Source organism: Tenrec ecaudatus, chromosome 6 (assembly GCF_050624435.1).
Source record: "Tenrec ecaudatus isolate mTenEca1 chromosome 6, mTenEca1.hap1, whole genome shotgun sequence".
Taxonomy (NCBI): Eukaryota; Metazoa; Chordata; class Mammalia; order Afrosoricida; family Tenrecidae; genus Tenrec; species Tenrec ecaudatus.
The window spans coordinates 171,610,467-171,630,918 of NC_134535.1; the positions used below are offsets into that span (position 1 = coordinate 171,610,467).

Consider the following 20,452-nt stretch of genomic DNA (forward strand, 5'->3'; position numbering starts at 1 on the left):
CAATGAGAGAGGGAGATCGGCAGGAGTGGTCAGAGAAGTTACGGTGAAGGCAGGTCACACGGCGCCTTGAATTCCGAGAGAAATGAGGAGCTGGCGTCTGATTTTCAGCGGTGTAACATGATTTACGCTGCAGCAGATTCGCTCGGCATCTGAGCTGAGAATAGACTCCGGAAGCAAGAGTGCAGTCCAGGAAACCAGTGAGGAAGCTAACTGCTGGGACGCTGGCAGGACCGGATCAAGCCGAGAGCTGGTGGTAGCAGTGGGAATCGGAAGAGGTGGAATGGTTCTGCATACACACTGAAGACATGACAGGATTTCTGACAGGCTGAATGGGGCTGTGAGAGAAGAAAGGGGTTCAAAGAGGACCCCCAGTTTTTACCAATGGAATCAGAAAGATGGAACTGTCATGAACAGAGATGGGAAGGTGGTGCGTGGTGACAATTTCTGGGAAACACCTGAGGAGATCAGTTTGGGCAGCTGGGGTGAGGTGTCTGGCGGTGCTATCCAAAGAGAACAGGCAGATGGGCAGAACTGGAGTGAGGCCCAGGCTGTTGCTCACTTGCTGCGCCGCACTTCCACAGAATACCACTCTTGATTCCAAGCCCACGGCCTCTGAGGCAGTGCTGACCCAGAGGGGCTCCCCTGGGGGTCTCTGAGACTTTAAGTGTTCACGGGAGTAGAAAGCCCAGTCTTTCTCCCACAGGGCTGTTGGTGATGGTTTCGAACTGCTGACAATTCGGACTGCAGTCCAACATGTAACCACTACATTACCAGGGCTCTTATGAGGCTAGCGTTGTCTTTATGTAAAGTGATTGACTCTAAGCTCCGGTACATTTAAGTTCTTGTGTGCAGTTTTAAGCTTATCAATTTGGTGTACCAGGCTAGCATGTAAAACACAATTATCCTAATGTTTGTTGAATTGCTACAATATGGAAGCCACTGTTACTGTAAAAAGAAAAACATTTAGTTAACTGACTGTCATCAAGTCAATTCCAACTCAGAGATATTTTACAGGACAAAGTAGAACTGTCCCTGTGGTTTTCCAAGACTTTAACTCGGTCCAGGCACAGTCTCAGCTTTCATCTGCAGTGCTGTTAGTGGTTTCAAACTGCCGACCTCATGGTCAGCAACTCAATGCATAAACCACTACCCTGCCAGTAAAAGGCACAGTAATAAATGATTAATTTATTCATATTATTACTTGACCTGGTTTACAATTTTTTAACTTTGACTACCCTAATTGTTCCTTTTCCTTTTCTTTATGGTTATGAACTCTGTTCTAAGCTAGCGTATACTCGAGTAGATATGGTATATTAAAAACTAAATTTACCATGCAGTGATTGTACGACAATTCCTGTGCTGCATGTTTTACATGCACGCTGTCATGTAACTATCACAATGCGCTGAGTGTGTGTGAGGGGACAGACCCAATGTCACGGGGCTAGTGAGAGGGCAGTGAGGACAGAACTCGTTAGACTCTAATGACTACCATGCTGTTTGAAACCGGATTTTCCTATTTACATTTCAGAGGCCCTGGTGGCATGGTGGGTTACACATTGGGCTGCTAACCATAAGGTCAGTATTTCAAAACCACCCGCCATTCCTTGGGAGAAAGTTGTGGCTTTCTAGTCTAGTAAAGATTGACAGTTTATCCTGTCCAATAGGTGACCACATGTCCGAATGGACTAGTTTTATGGACTAACATTTCTAGAAAATATTTTTCAATAATATGCTTTTACCTCTGCTTAGTAAAAATTTTATCTGCTCAGCATGATAAAATTAAATTGTGAACATCTAACTTGTGGAAGGCCATGGAGGGCAGTGGGAGCCCCAAACCCATCTAGTATCTAGTCAGATTAAGCCACTGGCAGATACCTGCTAGCCACAAGCAAAGGCCTGGAGCAGCCTTACTATCAAACATAGATCACTGTAACCCTGACTATACTAGATCAACCTGATACTCGGTCAGCGGACCTCCCTCTAGAGTCTAGACCCAACCTGAATTTACTGTAGGCACAAAGAGCTCTGGCTTGTTCCAGCACAAAAATTTCTTCTCTAGCTTTTTTAAATGTTGATGGGGTCTTTTCTTTCTTATTCACTTCTTATATTAATTCTTTGTATTACTATTGTTCTATCCTTATCATTTTACTTCGTTTTTGTTCCTTATTGTTTCTGTTGTGTTTTCTAGTTAGAGACGCACAGAAGTGGATGTACAGGGACCAGAACTCATGCAAGGGTTTGTAGGGGATATGGGGTAGAGGAGGGAGATGGGGGAGGTATGGGGATTTCAGGAATAAACAATGAAGGTGGGAGGTGGAGGGAGCACCAGAACTGAATGTGATTCCACAACTCATTTGAAAGATGATTTAATCATAGGGGGGAAGAAAGAAAGAAGGGAAGAAAATGTCCTACAATTGATTGAGGTAATGACTGTACAATTCTTCTTTATATGACAGAATGATTGACTTGTATGATATGGGGATTATGTGCCAATAAAACGGTAAGAAAGAAAGAAAATTAAAGCAAGGTGACTAGTCACTTATATCAAGCACTTTCACATACAACCTAATATATATAAACAGAGCTATTGTCACCCTTGGAAAGATCAAGTAGATGCGTACAGCAGCAGTCAGGTCAGCAGTTTTACAGGCATTTTCAGGAAACTCAAACTAATAAATTTTAATTCTACAAAAACCACTTAGTCCTTCAGGAAGCTTATCCTGTTAAGCATTTTGTTAGAGCGATATGTGAACAAAGGTCTAATAAAAAAGGATGTGGCTCCCAAACAACACAGCGCTGCTTTAACAGCCAGTTTTAGATGTACAGAGAGCTGAAAGTAGACAGGACTACGGGGCAGTTCTCGTCTGTCCCTGGGGTTTCCCTGTGGCAGAATCGGCCCATGGCAACAGGGACAGGTTCTCATCTTCTAGTCTGATTCCCTCAAATTAATGTACAAAATTGGAAGGCGAAATAAATAATGTGGCTTGGCCACAGTCTAATAGGCCCTCTGAATAGTGTTCCTCTCACAACACTGCCACGTAAGAGTTCAGCATCACTCATTCAGACTGACCAAATCCTACCCGTTGGGTGACCCAGATCAGCTTCCACAGCTTTCCTATGGGGCTGATAACAGGGCCGCCCATAGGACTTCTGAGTGGGTAGATAACACGCTCACCAAGTATAGTCAAGAACACAGAGTAAATGCTTAATGCGTCAGCTACAATGACAAGAATTCCTTGTGGTCCCTGAGATAGTTAAGGTTTATTGTGGCAACCTGGCTGGTAAACACATGTGGGATTAACTGAAGGGCGGAGACCTAAATGGCTCTGTGAGCCTCGCCTTTGTAGTTCTCGGGTCTCTTGTTTCTGAGGGTCCGACCAGGGAACAGCTGCCTTAGCCAGTTCCCTGCTTCAGCTTGCAAGGCTCACTTCCTGCAAGACATCCGTGAGGAGAAGCCACAGGGACCTACCCTGATGCAGCCCTAGGTGCTGGCGCAGCCACATGGAGACCCCTGCCAGCGCTGAGATGCTCAAACGTTCACTGATTCAGCTGACCTCCTGCAGTCGGCATCATTGCGTGTGCTTCATAAGACTGAGGAGGGCTCTGTAGATGGGTTTAGTCCGTATGGGCTAACGTTGGACTTACGGGCTTGGACAGCACTGGGTTGGGATGCTTTTTAAATGTACACTTACCCTTTATATAAAACTTTCTCTTAAACATATGAATTTCTGTGGATTATTTCCCTCGTTTACCCAGACTAACACAGCCCCCTTATTAAGACTGTGTTGCTCTGCAATGAAGTATATTCATGTAATCGAGTACAGCAAGACACTGCAGTAGTTCCTTCTGGCTTCCCATCATATTACATATCTAAAAGTTAAGTATTCATTTAGCCCTAATACCCTTCATAACTGTCAGAATAGTTTAATGAATTGTTTCCTCTGCACACGCTGGCAAAAACCCCACCATTCTTGTAGGTGGTAGAAAAACAAGTAGGATGAAGTAGAAAAACAAGTAAAACAAGTAGAATGAAATTAGAGTCCTAGAAAAATAGATCTAGGGCTCGGAATCAGCAGGACCTGTTTGAGAAGATGAATGTTTTGTTCTAAAAAGTAAAAAATATCTGTGGGGATAAAATAAAAGAAGCATGTAGTAAAAAGTTGACAGAATTATTTTGAGGTAGAAGACAGGCAAAAAGAGGAAGATAAGAGAAGGCCCAGAAAACAAAACAAAGCGACCGACTGCCCGGAAGTCAATTCCAGCTCCTCGTGACCCTCCTCACAGGACAGAGCAGAACTGCTCCCGTGGGTCTGAGGCCACGGCACTTCGTGGCTCTTCGTCCTTCTCCCGAGAAGCGCTGGTGGAGCTGAACTGCTGGCCTTGTGGTTCGTAGCCCAAGGCACAACTCACTGCACCACCAGGACTCCAAGAAGGACCGAAAGAGGATGGCAATCGCCTTTGCTTAAAAAAAGTGATGGTAACCATTTCTCTCACCTTATATGAAAACTGAATTGCAGACTCTGGGGGATAAACGATAAAATGCCTTAATGTAAAGCCAAAGCCTTGAGATGTTCTTTTCAGCATAACTGTCTTAGGACCCGGCCAGGAGAAGGTTTCATCTTCGGATGGTGATACAGTTTCACTTTGTTCTTTTCCATCTTTAGTTTTTGAGACCTAAAATGAAAAGATATTTAAAAGTTAAGTACATGACACAATGTAGTTAGCTTATAGAAGTTCTTTGTAAGAATATAATGCTTAAATCTAAATATTAACTTAATAAAGGAAAATAACCATCTTCTGATATGTGATGTATATACGAGGGGCTTCCCCCCCCAACAACCAGAATTTTTTTCAAAGCTTTTAAATTAAATTTTGTTACAAAACAACCTTATCACCTTCAAAGTACTCTCCACTACACTAAATACATTTGTCAAATCTGTGATTCCATTCTTGGAATCATTCTTCAAACTCATCTGTTTGGATGGCTGACAGCACCTCCCTCCTTTTTTCTTTACCTCTTCTGCTTCGTCAAATCACTGTCCTTTCATGTCCCTTTAGCAGAAACAAAAAGAAGTCCCACAGAGGGAGGTCAGGTCAGTCAGATGTGTGGGACAAGAGGCATGCTGTTTTTCTGCCAAAAACTGGAACACTGAGATGGCTACATGGGCAGGTGCATTGTTGTGGTGGCAAAACCAGTCCCCCGTCTGTCACACACCAGGCCTTTTTTGTCGCACACTGTTATGCAATCTTTTCAGAACCTCTTACTAGACAGCTTGATTAACAATCGACCTGGTGGAACAGACTCCAGATAAATAAATGCACCTCGAGTCAACATGTTCGTCCAAGTTGATGGACGTCTAGAGCGAGGTTTGTCATCAATGACATTTTCCCATTTTTGAAATGAGAAAGCCACTCGTACACTTGAGTTTATATTCCCATAGTGCTGCCCTTGTAAGCTGTGTTCAATACTACAATGGTTTCTGTGGCATTTTCCCAAGCAGGAAACAAAATTTCATAGTCGCACACTGCTCTCTTAAATCGACCACCACAAAAAACGAGGTTGGAGCGAACTTGCTTTTATGAAAAAATTCAAGGTGACTAGAGAGAATCTTCCCAGGTGACGCCACTGGGTGCACTAACTCAGAGTGAGTTCTGGAAGTGCACCTAGCGAAGGATCATGTGTACTACAAAAGCTCCACTCCACCCAGCGCAATTCCGTTTTAGGGGTACCCGCTCATTTATTTCAACATAAGATATTGATTATCAAAAGCCAACTTTTCCACAGGAAAGGACATTATGACATATGAATAATCAGAAACAAGAGACGTAGAAATTTAAAATACCGTATATACTCAAGTATAAGCCAAAGCACCTAATTTTACCACAAAAAACTGGAGGGGGGGGAGTGTTTCAGCATTAAAAATGTGCTGAAAAAACTCAGCTTGTAATCAAGTTTATACGGTATAATGGCTACAGTGAAAATGACAATAAAAGGTGGGTGTTAAAGGTAACAGAGAGAAGTACAGTTAGGTACACAGTCCTGCAAAACCCAACAGACGAGTCTCTAAGGCGCAGTAATCACAGGAGAGAACTATGCTCTCCTTATGAAAGTCAACCGCATATCCACAGATCTGTTTCAGAAGGATTCGGAAAGAGGAGGGAATGGAAATGGGAAACACAGGCAGTCACTTGGATAGAGGACGCTGCCCGGTGGAGGCTACAATCACCGACACAAAACAAGACAGAGATCCATGGTTGAATGGGAAACAGATCTGCTCTGGACACCTTCACCCAAGTCACAATGAAAGGCTAAAATAAAGCAAAACGAAAATGCAAAGCAAGGGGTGGAAGGAAATCTCTCAGAGCATGAGGGGCTAAGGATCAGAAACTAAGGAAGAGAGCGCCATAGACGAGAGAAGTATCATCAGAGCGTCCAAAGAAAGTTAGAAAACAGTAGAAAAGGATTCCAAAGTTCCCAATACAAGTCGAGAAACCACCTCAAAGACAATCCTGCCAATACTGAATACTCTGGCCTCACAGGTCTCCCACTGCTCCCCTCCCCTCACAGCTTTGGCCTGGTGGAGACTTCCTAGAAGTCAGTCCCTCGGCAAAACCTGGCTGGGAACCCCACCTGCTCACGCTAAGCCTGCACCTATGCAGCCGGACAGGAAAACCCCAACTACCTGTTGTCACCTTGTCCTGGCCACTGACCTACGGAGTTCTGCAGCAAAGGTAACGCCTCCGCTCCTGGATGACTACCTCCCGCGTCCTCATCGGTCCTCACCTGCAGCAGCTGCGCTGCTTCCTACTACCCTGGGAAACAGAGGTAAACCTTATGAAGGCTCGTTTAAGAGTTCATGGAAAATGCTATTATCAAAAAACTGTGCGTGAATTTTTTTTAAAAGCACCAAAGCAAATGTGGACAAACTTGCTATCACGTGTTTGCACAGGATCTCACCTGAGGCACTGACTGCACAGGCTAAGACATCATTCCGAAACGAGCCCGTATCAGAAAAATTATTAGTTTGGCTCAAATTAAAGCAAGATCAAACATGAAACTGGTGGTTATGTTTGGGTAGAAAACTGGTAAAAATCACTCATGCTGCTTGGAAAATTCATGGGGGATAATATCCCAAAGAAATCAGCATTTGTCAAATGGATAGCTCATTTTTAAAAGCGCTAAAATGATGTCGAAAATGAAGCCCACAGCAGCAGACCATCCACTCCAATGTCCCAGCAAACAACGAATCTCGTCCGTGCCCTCAGAGGAAAGGACCAACAGGTAAGAGCAGAAACGGTAGCTAAGACCAGAGGCAGCTCACCTGGCTCAACTCACAAGACTGACGTGGAACAAACATTCTGCTCCAAGGATGCTAAAACTCAACAAGACACGGGCCCAGCTTTCCATGGACACTGTAAACAGATGGCATCGATCAAGCTCCTAGAGCGTTTTTTAAAAGAGCTGTAGCAGAAGATGCGGTAAGATCCTGAAGGTCAGAGCATCATCAAAGCAATGGCTATCCAAGGTCCAACCCAAGCAAAAGCAAGGGCCAGGAGCAGGGGTCACGGCCACGTGTGTTTGGAATGGTAAGGTCTGCTGCTTCAGTTGGTACTCTGGTGTGAATGGCACCATCAGCTCGTTGTGAGCGTTTAGCAGAAGCACGCCCAGGAACGTGTCATCAGGGCGCGCCTTCCTCATTAAAAGCACGCTCCTGCTCAAACCTCTCCTCCAACAAGGGCCATTTAGTGACAATTTCCATGGGAACGCGACCCTGTGCTCTTGATTTGACTTCTCTCAGGGCCTCTACGTGTTCCTAACCTTAAACAAAGCGCAACACTGCAACATGAGAACAATTGTGAGACCGGCACAGATCCAGGTAGCGCTTGTTCTGTTGTGCAGAGTCACTATGGGTCGGAAACAACTTGATGGCACCTCACAACAAAAACAATCTAAAAACAAAACAAAAACCCCACAACCATAAAGGCCATCCTGACAAGGTTCAATCCGTAGGCCCTTCAGTTCCTTAGGGAGAGACTAACAAGATGTTATCCAGCTTACATGTGTCAAAGTCTCCAATGACTTCCATATGATTAAACCGAACAGCTAACTGTCCGTTCTTATTTTTAAGCGAGTGGTCAACTCGCTCCTTGTTTGAAAAAAAGATCTCAACTGGGCTTCCAGGATCTGCTCCGGTTGCTACGACCCAACCGCTAGACCTCTGAACCTTGAGTGCCAGGGCCTTAGTCTGTGGACTGATGATCTATCTACAGTCTAGTCTTTTTGTGATTTAATTCAGTAATGACATTAAATAGTGCTATACAGATGTAGATGAAAGTGCTCTGGGGGCCCCACAGATATGGATACAGATACGGATACGCATGGGGCTGTCAAACAGCTGCTCCAAGGGAAAACGCGGCCGTCTGCTCCAGTAAAGGTTTACAGCCGTGGGAATTCTGTAGCTCAGTTCTACTCTGTCACAGAAAGTTGCTACGAGTTGGAATCTTCCTGAAGGCAGTGGCTGGAATTTATTATTTATAGACAGTTTCCGGTGGGACAACTGTGCTAGACTAGATTCGAACCTCTCTGGACCTGCGTCAGCAGATCGGTCTGGCGATGGGCCTCTGAAATTCACAGCCTTGAGAGCCGCGTGGAACACACCGACTGCCTATCTAGCGTCACCATGATTTGGATTTGATTCGGTGGCAACTAACAACACAGGCAGATGACGCTCAAGTTTTTCTCTACAGCTCAAATCTTTTCTCCCGTCTGACAAGTATCTCAAATTTCTGTCTATTACTGTTGAGATTCGGTATTAAATTACCCAATTTTTATGTGAATCATGCACCCGGTTTATGTTTTGTTCACAATTGGGCTCAGCCGCAGAGCAGTATTTTTCTATTGCAAGAGGTGGACAGCACTGAACTTCACATAGAAACTAGGGCCACCCTGTTAGCAAAAGATAGAGTGTCTGGGTCTTAAAGGCTTGGAATTAATTAAACAAGCAGTCATCTAGCAGGGAAGCAACAAAGCCCACATGGAAGAAGCACATATGTGATCACGAGGTGTCCACAGGATTAGGTTATCAGGCATCAGAAGACCCAAAACAATCATATCATGGAAATGAGGTGGGTCGGAGTGGTCACCCATAGCCCATCTGTAGACAGTTGGACATCCCCTCACAGAAGGGTCACAAGGAACAGAAGAGTCAGTCAGTGTGCAGTACAGCACCAGCAAAACACAACATTCCTCTAGTTCCTGAATGCTTTCTCCCCTCCCCACTATCATATCCCAGTTCTACCTTACAAATCTGGATAAACCTGAGTATGTAACGTGCAGTGGTACAGATAAGAGCTCTCAACACACTGCATCTCGGCCAGATAAACTTCTCAGGAATCGTTGTGGGAGTACCAGTACCATAAAAGTAGGGAGAAAGTGGCTGGAAGACAGGGGGAACAACTTATCATGAGATTGCATATATAACCCCCACCCCAAAGGGGAAGAATAGCAGAAATATGGGTGACATGAGACCACTGGCAGTGTACGACACGAAATAACAATAAAAATATATCATTGATCAGGGTTCATGAAGATGGGAGGAGGGGAGTGGGGGGTGGGGGGAGAAAGAGGAACTGATACCAAGGGCTCAAGGAGAAAGAAAATGTTTTGGAAATGATGATGGCAACATATGTACAAGTACGCTTGATACAATCGAATTATGGATTGTTATAAGACCTACAAGAGCCCCCAGTACAATGATTAATTATAAGAAAAGAAACTGAAGCCACCTGCCTCAGAACATTGGTCTAGCCTAGCAAAATAAAATGCCCTCTGAGACCATGGGAAGGAACAGGTGGGTAAACGTCGGACTGCTGTTGGGTAAGCACTGGACTGCCCGCCTCAAGGTCAGGGTTCATATGCACCAGCCACTCTGTGGAAGAAAGACAAAGCAACCTGCCTCTGTAAAGATTTACAACCTGGGACGCACTAAGTCGCGCCATGGTGAGTCTGGACTAGAATCTGGCAGTGGCCGGTCGGGTGGGCCCTGGGGTGGAGCACGGTCACGTGGGGAGGTCACTGGTCCTATATACAGATGAGACTTACACCTAGTGTTCCTCAGCCAGCCTAATTCTGGCGTCTCTCCTTCGTTTAGATGGGATGTCACATTTTACGTGGCTATTTTAGCCATCCATGTCAGTATATGTGAACCTGTACCAAGCCCTGACGTTGGGTTAAATCCTGTGCCGTGCAAAAATGTCCCTGTCTCGACAGTTCTTATCCAGCTTTCTCTTCCATACCCCTTGGACCTGAAACGCCCAGCACCACTCCCAAACACTCCCCCTTATCCTGTATACGGGCCAGAGCCTAGAGCCGCCCTTTCTCTTTCCTTTTCCGCACATCTTGTTTGCTATTTTCTTCAGTGGGACCAGAGCACGCTCTAGTCTGGGGCTAACTGGGAGAGAACTATGTGACAGTCTGCTTCTATAAAGATTAGAGCGCTATGTTTTTGAAAAACAAACCTTGGCATAGCATACTCAGGAAAATACCTTCCAGGGGGAAGACTTAGTTGACAAAACAAACAGAACTAAGCATAGATCGTGCATGTTATTTATATAAAGGATGCACCCCAACAATTTTGAAAGGCAACCTTTATCAAACAGCAAATACTTGAATATGCCTGATCCTTTAATTTGAACTATATTTCACTAATTAGTCTGTCTATTCCTCTATACCACTGGTTCTCAAGCTGTGGGTCGAGACCCCTTTGGAGGTCGAACGACCCTTTCACAAGGGTCACCCAATTCATCACAGTAGCAAAATGACAGTGATGAAGCAGCAACAAAAATAATTTTATGGTGGGGGGGGGAGGTGTCACCACCACATGAGGAACTATATGAAAGGGTCGTGGCATTAGGAAGGTTGAGAACCACTGCTCTATACTGGTGTGTTATATGAAATGTTAATATTTTTTAAAGGTCTTGAATGAAATTTATGCACAATGAAAGTTTTGATAACATGAGGGAAAAAAGTCAAGAGATATCTAAAACCCTAAATACTTGCATCAGATAGTCACTATTTGGGCTGTTGCTAGTTGGCTGCTCAACAATCTTATTTTTTCTTCTTTGGAGAGACCGCTGGACAGCAACACCCCCTAATGACACGTGTAGCAGGGGCAGCCGAGTGATCTAATCCTCGTCAGGAGAACGTGAATCAAACAGTGTGCAAAAGCAACCATAACTACTTCTATAATCCAGTAAATGGAAATGTAAAAGATAATTAAATCACCACTTAGAATAGCAGTAAGAAATTAACTACTTAGGGATGCGTTTGACAAAGATTCACAAGATCTGTAAACGTGCAGAACACCGGTGAGAGTTGTTAAAGAATGCTTAAATGAAGGAAGCGATCCATCATGTTCACAGTCCACAAAACTCGGGATTGTTAAGGTGTCAAACTCTCCCCAAATGGATCTATTGAGTCTTATCAACATCCCAGGAGATTGTTATGTCCACGCTGGCCAGCTACACTAAATCCTTGACAGCGTCCATCTTTTCTGTCTGTCATGACGTTTTCTGTTGCCCCACTTCTGAGGATTGTGGTCCCCTTTACACTGAGCTGCCACCCGCAGTGAAGACAGCAAGTGCTTCAAGTCCTTCTCATTCTCAGCAGGTCAGGCTGTCATCTGCATAGCCCAGGTGGTTAATAAGCCTTCCTCCGATCCTGATGCCAGGTTCTTCATACACCGTATATACTCGAGTATAAGCCGACCCGAATATCAGCCGAGACACCTAATTTTACCACAAAAACTGCATTAAGAATGTGCTGGGAAACTCGGCTTCTACACGAGCATATTCAGTACTCTAGCTTCTCTGGTCCTTTATCAGCACAGAGCCCGAGTAAGTACGGTGAGAGGACACAACCCTGCCACACACTTTCCCATGCAGTAGTCCCTTGTTCTGTTCATTCAACTGCCTCTTTCACGTTACCCATAGTTGTTATGATCCACAAGGTTGAATGTCTGCGGAACACCCAAGACGTGGAATACTATTCCCTACTAATAAAGCAATCAACTACTGACACATGCACTGTCATGGGAGAGTCTCAAGGAAATTATGTCCCTGGGGAAAAAGAAGCAGATACTTTACTATCCCACTATGTAAAATTCACTTTTTAAATTTTAAAGCCAGGTCTACAGTGACAGAGAGCATATCGCTGGCCTGTGGCAGGGCAGGAAAGGATAGATTAGGGAAGGACAAGGTGAGAATGTGCAGTTTAAACACGTACCGCTGATTACACGTCAAATATTATCTTCATAACGCCTTGGAACCCAGTAGATATTTGTGAATAAGGTTCACGGTCCCAGTGTTGGGGAGGGAGCATTAAGTATTTAATATTCAATGCTTTCCAGAATTTCATGATTTCATGAGTCAGACCCAACACCGGCCCCTGCTGATGAAGTGGTTAAGCATTCGACCACCAACCAAAAAGTCAGAGACTTAAACACCCTAGAGAGATGTTGCAGTCTGCTTCCTTAGAGCCTTACGGTCTGTGAGCCCTGTGGAGTCGCTCTCCTCTGTCCTCCGGGTTGCGCTGAGCTGGAGTGGGCACAGAGCAATGGGTTTGGTTTGGACTGCAGGTATGGGACTTGCCCTGGGCGCCACTTGAAGACAAGCGACACGGAGCAGTTTCTTCCTTTTTAAATTTTTTTATTATTTTAAGATAACTTTACTGGGGGTTCTTACAGCTATTATAACAATCCACACATCAATTGCATCAAGCATGTTTGTACATATGTTGCCATCATCATTTTGTAACAATTATTTTATCCTTCATTGACAATGTGTTTCAGGCGGCACGAATCACCAGCTTAGAGAGACTATGCCAGCATCCAGTGTATAGATGCAAACATACTTGAAACTCAGCCAGGTTAACGTCTATCTCTCGGCACACATACTTCTTCCTAGAATTCATGAGGGTGATTATTTCAGTGCACATTCTTGTATGTTTAGCATAACTGGGCAGGGTTAAGTGATTTGCCCTCATTTCAAAAGTTGAGATGTTTTTAAAAAAAAAACGTTTTATTAGGAGCTCATACAACTCTTATCACAATCCATACATATATCAATTGTGTAAAGCACATCTGTACATTCACTGCCCTCATCATTTTCAAAGCATTTGCTCTCCACTTAAGCCCTTGGCATCAGGTCCTCTTTTTTTCCCCTTCCTTCCCCGCTTCCCCCTCCCTTTCTTTCTTTCTTAAGTCAATTTTATTAGGGGCTCGTACAGCTCTTAACACAATCCATACATCCATCCATTGTGTCAAGCACATTTGTACATTTGTTGCCCTCATCATTCTCAAAACATTTTCCTTCTACTTGAACCCTTGGCATCAGCTTCACATTTTTCCCCTCCTGCCCTCATGAACCCTTGATAATTTATAAATTATTTTTTTCATCTCTTACATTGACCGATGTCTCACCCACTTTTTGTTGTCCGCCTCCCCTAAGAGGGGGTTATATGTAGATCCTTGTGATCAGTTTCCCCTTTTTCTTCCACCTTCCCCTTACCCTCCAGGTATAGCTACTCTTACTATTGGTCCTGAGGTGTTTTATCTGTCCTGGATTCCCTATGTTTCCAGCTCTTATCTGTACCCGGTGCATGCTCTGCTCTAGTAGGATTTGTAAAGTAGAATTGGGGTCGTGATAGTTTGGGGGCGGGGGAAAGCATTAAAAGAACAAGAGGAAAGTTGTGTTTCAATGGTGCTTTACTGCACCCTGACTGGCACGTCTCCTCCCCATGACCCTTCTCATTCACAATGATATGATTTTTTGTTCTGGGTTTTTGATGTCACCATCATCATTTGCAAAACATTTTCCTTCTCCTTGAGCCCTTGGTATCGTCTCATTTCCCCCCTCCCTCATGCCCTGTGCAGTTTCTATGAACCAGGTGAGGCCCAGCGTCCTTCCTCAAGCCTGGTACACATCCAGAGGGATTGCGAGGGGTACTAGAGGGGGGCACCAGAGGAAGCAGAAAATAATATCCCATGGTGCCGCAAGTATGCATGGCGACTTGGACAAGAGAGGGAAGACATTTGTGCTGCCCACCACTGCAATCCACACCTATCACCCTGACACCGGGGGGTGGGGGGGGGGCAACTTAGATACTGCCCCCAGGTGCGTGTCACCCACGCTCTCCCCAGGCGTGGATGCATCTAGCACAGTTCCATACAGTGCGGATACAAGTGTGAGTACGAGATAAAGAAGCTTCCTATTTGGAAATAAGTGCAGCTTCACAGTCAGCTGTACGAAATAACACAGCGGAGTTCCATGGAGTTCCAGTCTTTGTGCAGTTTCCCTTAACAGTACAACAGCACACCCAGATTGCTGGAGTGGCTACAACTGCCCATCTTGTTCAGGTTCACCCCCACCCCTTGTACTTACACGTGTGTGTGCATGTGCATGCGTTTACCTCGACATTTTATCACAAGTGTAGGCTAATGTGCTCAGTACTTTTCAAGATACAATGACCCGTCACCACAAAGGTCTTCCCTCTTAGCTTTTCAGAGTGCACACATTCTTTCCCTCCACCCTTCTCCAAGCCCTAAACTCTGGCAGCCACTAATTTGTCCCATATTTCTATCACTTTGGCATTTCAGCAATATTATATAAATAAAGGCTATAAATGAAACTGGTTTTTTTTTCAATCAGCAGAATTCCCCAGAAATTCATTCAACTAGATTGTTCTTTTTTTATTGCTGAGTAGTAAGTAGTCCAAGGCAGTAGAGTGTTACTGTTTGTTTAATTACTGACCAATTGGAGGACATCTGGGTTGTCGGCAGTTTAGGGCTCTTAGGAGGAATAAGGCTTCTATGATCATTCATGTACAGGTTTCTTTCTACTTGAGCCGTTGGTATCAGCTTCTCATTTTTTTCTGTCTGTCCCCCACCCTCCCTCCCTCATGAACCCTTGCTAATTTATAAAATTACCCCCCAAAATTTCATGTCTTACATTGACCGCTGTCTCCCTTCACCCACGTTTCTGTTGTCCACCCCTCTGGGAATGGTTTCCCTTCCCCCCACCCCCCAACCTTCCCCTTACCCTCCTGGTATCGCTACTCTCAATATGGGTCCTGACGGGTTTATAGGTCCTGGATTCCCTGTGTTTGCAGCTCTGATCTGTACCAGTGTACATGCTCTGGTCTAGCCAGATTTGTAAGGTAGAATGGGGTCATGATAGTACGGGGGAGGAAGCATTAAAGAACTAGAGGGAAGTTGTATGTTTCAACGGTGCTATACTGCATCCTGACTGGCTCCCCTCCTCCCCGCGACCCTTCCGTAAGGAGGTGTCCAATTGTCTACAAATGGGCTTTGGGTCTCCACTCCAGACACCCCCTCATTCACAATGATATTATTTTTTGTTCTGAGTCTTTGATACCGGATAGCCAATCCCATCGGGAGAGTTACATCTTTATAGGCCTACGTAGAATGAGAACACACACACACATACACACGCACACCTTCTTCACTCTCCCTGCTCACAGACTTCGGGCCTGTTGAAGTTTATAACCAGGGCAGGCTCTGGGCACATGCACTGGAGGAGGGAGCAGGCCCAGATCTCTCCGCTTCAGGAGCCCGCTAATCTCAATCCTGCACATGTCCAGTCTCCCCAGCAGGACAGTCAGTGTTCATGTAGCGATAGCATCACAGTGTCCAAGAAACCAAGAAGGGACCAGAACCCCTGCCGTCAAATTCCTTTGGTTAAGAACTGTTATTTGATGCCCTGAGACGACTTCATAGCAAGGTCCTTTGATTGAATAATAGCTCAAGGTTAAAAGAAACCAAAATAAACAGACAAAAACCAGCTCAATAAAAATTAGATGTGACAGTCTGACAAAGCACCCACCAAGCAGGGCTGAGAGGAAATACGAAAGGACCACACCAATCATAAAACAATAAAAGTGTTCATAAAAAGCTCGCGTATAGGGACACAAACATAAGAGAACTCTGGGGAGGAATGCTCGAAAGTTAGATGGCAGTGATGGCTTCGCACATGTATAAAATTACTGAAAATTGTTGGAATGCACACTTACATTTGGTAGATTTTGTGATACGTAAACTATAATTAAATAAAGCTGTTTAAGGGCGGGAAGCATGTGTAAAAAACGTAACATGCAGATGTTCGAAGTGGAAGGGGTAGTTGACAGGAAGGCAAATGCAATAAGAAAGTCGTGAAGGAACGCTTGTGTGCACAGAACTACGTGTCCATAACTCCTAAGCTATCTTTTGTCATGATTTGTACTTCAGGTAGAATGGGAATAGCTTCCTCGTACATCCCTGCAATCATCTACGACAAAATATAATTAAGCATTGTTATGTTGTATTCCCCTTAAAAGATTCCAAGATCTGGTAATGATTGTACAACTCCTCTTGATATGACTGAAGTATTGACTATGTGCCAACAAAACTGTTTGTGTGTGTGTTTTTAATGAGAATAAGAAAGTGTTCTAAAATTGATTGTGGTGATGACAGCAAAAAAACACAAAGATTCTAATAGCAATTTTCTCAGATAACTAAAGTTGGGAATCTTATGGAGTCTGTGGTTGTTACATAATCTCCCTTCAACTTGTGAAAGGGGTGGAGTAGCCGGTCAATCAGGTCACAGCTTGATGACCTAATTTTGGAGGCTCGAAGGAGATAAACAGCTCAGTGGAGGTCAGATACAGGCAGAATCTCTGTTTTATCTTCCTGCTGACAAGACCCATGCAGCTGTACTGACAGAGCCATAGCCCTGGAGCTGGAAGAGCCACATGGCGACCCACACCAGTGCTGAGATGCTTCCACCACCACTGGATCCACAAGCCTTTCCACCCACTGGCCTGTGAGCTTCCTGCAGTCAGCGTCATTGCATGTGTTGCATTGAGTCTGAAGAGAAAATTACAGACTGGTATGTCTGCTAAATTACAGACATATGGGCCAATATCGGATGTATGGACTTAACCTGGATTGGGCTGGAATGTTTTCTTAATGTACAATTGCTCTTTGATATAAAGTTCTCACTTATACACATGTCTATGAGTTGGTTTCTCTAGTCCACCAGCTTAACACAGATTCTTTGAATATACATATATATATATTTCATTTTACTACAGACGCTATCAGGTATTTAAAGTATTATTTTCTTACTTATTTTACAATTAGACACGCCACGCTACAGAAACACCTTCTTAATGGTGCATGTGCAGAGAAAACACACAACAGAGTTTCAATGTGTGTACCATTGGGGCAGGAGCTTTGGTGGAGTAGTAGGTTACATACTGGACTACTTAGCCTCAAGATCAGCAGTTCAAGCCACTAGGCCGTTTTCAGTAGATGAGATTTTCATCCTTGGAAACCCCAGGGAGCAGTCCTACTGGGCCCTATAAAGTCAGAAGCAACTCAATGACAGTGAGTGGGTGGGTGGATTCTGTTAAACTATTATGTATGTAGTTGTAACTATTGCCTGGCTTAATTCTTTTTTTCACTACCTGGGGACTTGGTATTCAAAGAGGTTCAGAGCATGGATTCTTAAGTCAATTCTCTAATTCACTAATCATGGGCCTTAGATAACCAAACACATCTGTACTGCAGTTCCTTGTCTTTTAAGACGAGGACGGCAATGCCAATACCGCCTTCATATGACTGTTATAAAGCGCGCATGAGTTGAAAGCATGCTGAGTATCTAAAACAGTACCTTGTACTTCAGAATTATGTAACAGCTTTTTTAAAAAATCACAGGGCAATCAATATATAAAGACTTCTTTCAAAAATTAACCACCACCAGTTTACCAGGGAAACAGTACAACAATACAGACCATCCTTCCTGAAGAGCAAACAAGACCCAGAATAGCTGTGTTAACATCACATCAAGTCGCAGCACCCAGGCAGGAAATGCTGGAGCTAGATAGCTTCCCTGCGTGCTACCAAGCAGGGAGAAAATGAGCCCCACTGCAATATGGTCAAAGTAATTCCCCAAGATCAACTCTGAACTGGACTACGGCTTTAAAAGGCTAGATGTAGAACTGAGAACAGTTTTTCATCTGATTAGAGATCCATGTTTAATGTGATCCATGAAGTTTGGGGCTTTTAAAAATGATGTAACTTCGGTTAAGTATACTTGGTGTCTTGTTGCTCTTCATCATCCCTATGTCACAGACTATTAATCTTGAAGCACATTACTGGGTTCATTTTTGTTTTATGAGCATTTCCTTGAAATCTCTTCGGGCATATGTAAAAATTGGACTTCAGAATTCCAAGGATTTTGTTTAAATTCCAGCTGAGTTAAGACTTCCCCCCCTTTTCTTAAGCAGACCTGACAACACTCAATTATGCCATTTCTTTCTTTTTCCTCAGAGAACATGTATTAAATCTTAAATGGAACAAGGACAAGACACTTACAGAGACACATCATCTGGATTACAAGGTCCTAACAGGGTCTAAGTCTTTGCTAAGTTACAGAGGACAGAGAAAAGTGTCACCAAAACCCAGGTAACCGTAGGTCAACACACTAGACTTGCCTATGGGGATCTCAACATGCTGTTTCTGTTTATGGAATTGAGGTCAGTTCAAAGGTTTGGGGTTTTTTCCAATCCGGACCAATAGCAATTAGAACTGTTTTGCTATTGGGTATCTAGATGTATTTTTCCACGAAGAAAGTCGGGCAGTCGATGAGTATCTAAATACTTATGAGATGAAATACGATGACAAAAAGAAACCGTGACATTCTCACGACTAGAAGATTTTCCCACATGATATTTTAAATTGAAAACTGGAGCTGGGGCTTTAAAAGTGTGACTCTTGATTCTGAAGTTTGTTATTTACTTGGGCATTCATTACCACTGTCTGCCTTAGAAGTGGGCTGTGGACTGAGATCTTTTCTGCTGTTGTTTCTCTTTGGTTCCATTTATGAATTATTTCAAATGGTTAGTGCATTTCAATGTGATTTCTTTTCCTAAGTAGGTTCTCCTTTTCAAATATAATTTTTACCTAAAATATAAATTTTACCCACACCCCCACTCACCACTCACTCCCTTACTTTTGTTTATTTTCAGTTCCAAGAGATGCTACGTTCTTAAATCCTCAATTTTAAAACGTTACTTTCATGGAAGATTAAAACAACAACAACACTCAAATTCACTTCCATCAAGTCGATCCAGACTCATAGCAACCCTTTGTACAACAGAAAGACACGCTGCTGGATCCTGCACCGTCCTCACAACTGTCACCCGATTTGAGTCCACCGCAGCCACGGTGTCAATCCATCTCTTGGAAGTCTTCCTCTTTTTCGCGACCGCTCTACTTAAGCAAGCGGCATGTCCTCTTCCAGCCACTGGTCTCTCTTGGGAACACGTCCGAGGAAGGTGAGGGACAGCCGCTCCATCCTCCCTTCTCACAAGCATTCTGGCTGTATTTTTTCCAGGCACATGGACTCATTCTTCCGGCAATCAGTCCCTAGCACATTCCATATTCTTCACCAACATCAGAAGTAAAAGGCGTCGCTTCTAGTCCATTGTTCCTTCTTCATAGTCCCCCCTGCAGATGAGGCAACTGAAAATACCATCGCTTGGGTCAGGGGCACCTTAGTCCTCAAAAAGTTTCCTTTTTCACGATGATGGCACCAAAGGCCAAGAAGGAAGCTCCCGCCCTTCTCAAAACGGAAGCCGAAGCAAAGGCTTTAAAAGCCCAGAAGGCCGTGCTGAAAGGCGTCTGCAATCACACAAAAAATGAAGATCCACGCATCACCCACCTTCTGGCGGCCCAAGACCCTGAGACTAGGATGGCAGGCCACATACCCTGGGAAGAGCGCCCCAGGAGAAACAAGCTGGACCATTTGCCATCATCACGTTCCCTCGACCAGAGTCTGCCGTGAAGAAGATCGGAGCTAACCACACACGTGTGTTCACTGTGGATGTCAAAGCCAACAAACAGCAGATCAGACAGGCTGTGAAGAAGCTCTAGGACAGCTCTAGCTCAGATTATCGGCTCATCATAAAGACTGAAGAAATATGGTGAAAACACACAATCTGGATGCACACGTTTTCCTGACTTGAAACCTGCAGTCATACTTTGATCTATCGAATGTCTGCCTCTTGGTCTAAGCACAGGCTCCACAGAAGCATATGAAATATTCTGTAATTCCTATCCTTTGCATTAGTCTCCGTAAATTGTTATGGTCTACACTATTGAATGTCTTTGCATCGTTGCTAAAACCTAAGTAAACAACTTTCTCTGCCGTCAGCCGAGATCCATCTGACACCAGCAATGATGTTCCTGGTGCCACACACACATCCCCCTTCTGAACCTGGCATGAACTTCTGGCCGCTTTCTGTCAAGGAACTGTGCTTCAACCATTTTTTATATTTTCAGCAAAAATTTACTTGGGCGCAATATTAATAATACAGTTTAAGAATTTCCAAATT

The 20,452-nt window shown here is 44.1% G+C and overlaps 1 protein-coding gene across 7 annotated transcripts in view; it reads right to left on the reverse strand.

The window, feature by feature from the left end:
- Positions 1-20,452, reverse strand: part of ARHGAP21 (Rho GTPase activating protein 21) — a 152,097-nt gene that overhangs the window by 89,494 nt on the left and 42,151 nt on the right. For all 7 annotated transcript variants that reach the window (XM_075552511.1, XM_075552512.1, XM_075552514.1 and 4 more), the window contains one exon: positions 4,495-4,674. In XM_075552511.1, coding sequence (XP_075408626.1) covers positions 4,495-4,674 — 180 coding nt within the window. The remainder of the gene's footprint in view (positions 1-4,494; positions 4,675-20,452) is intronic.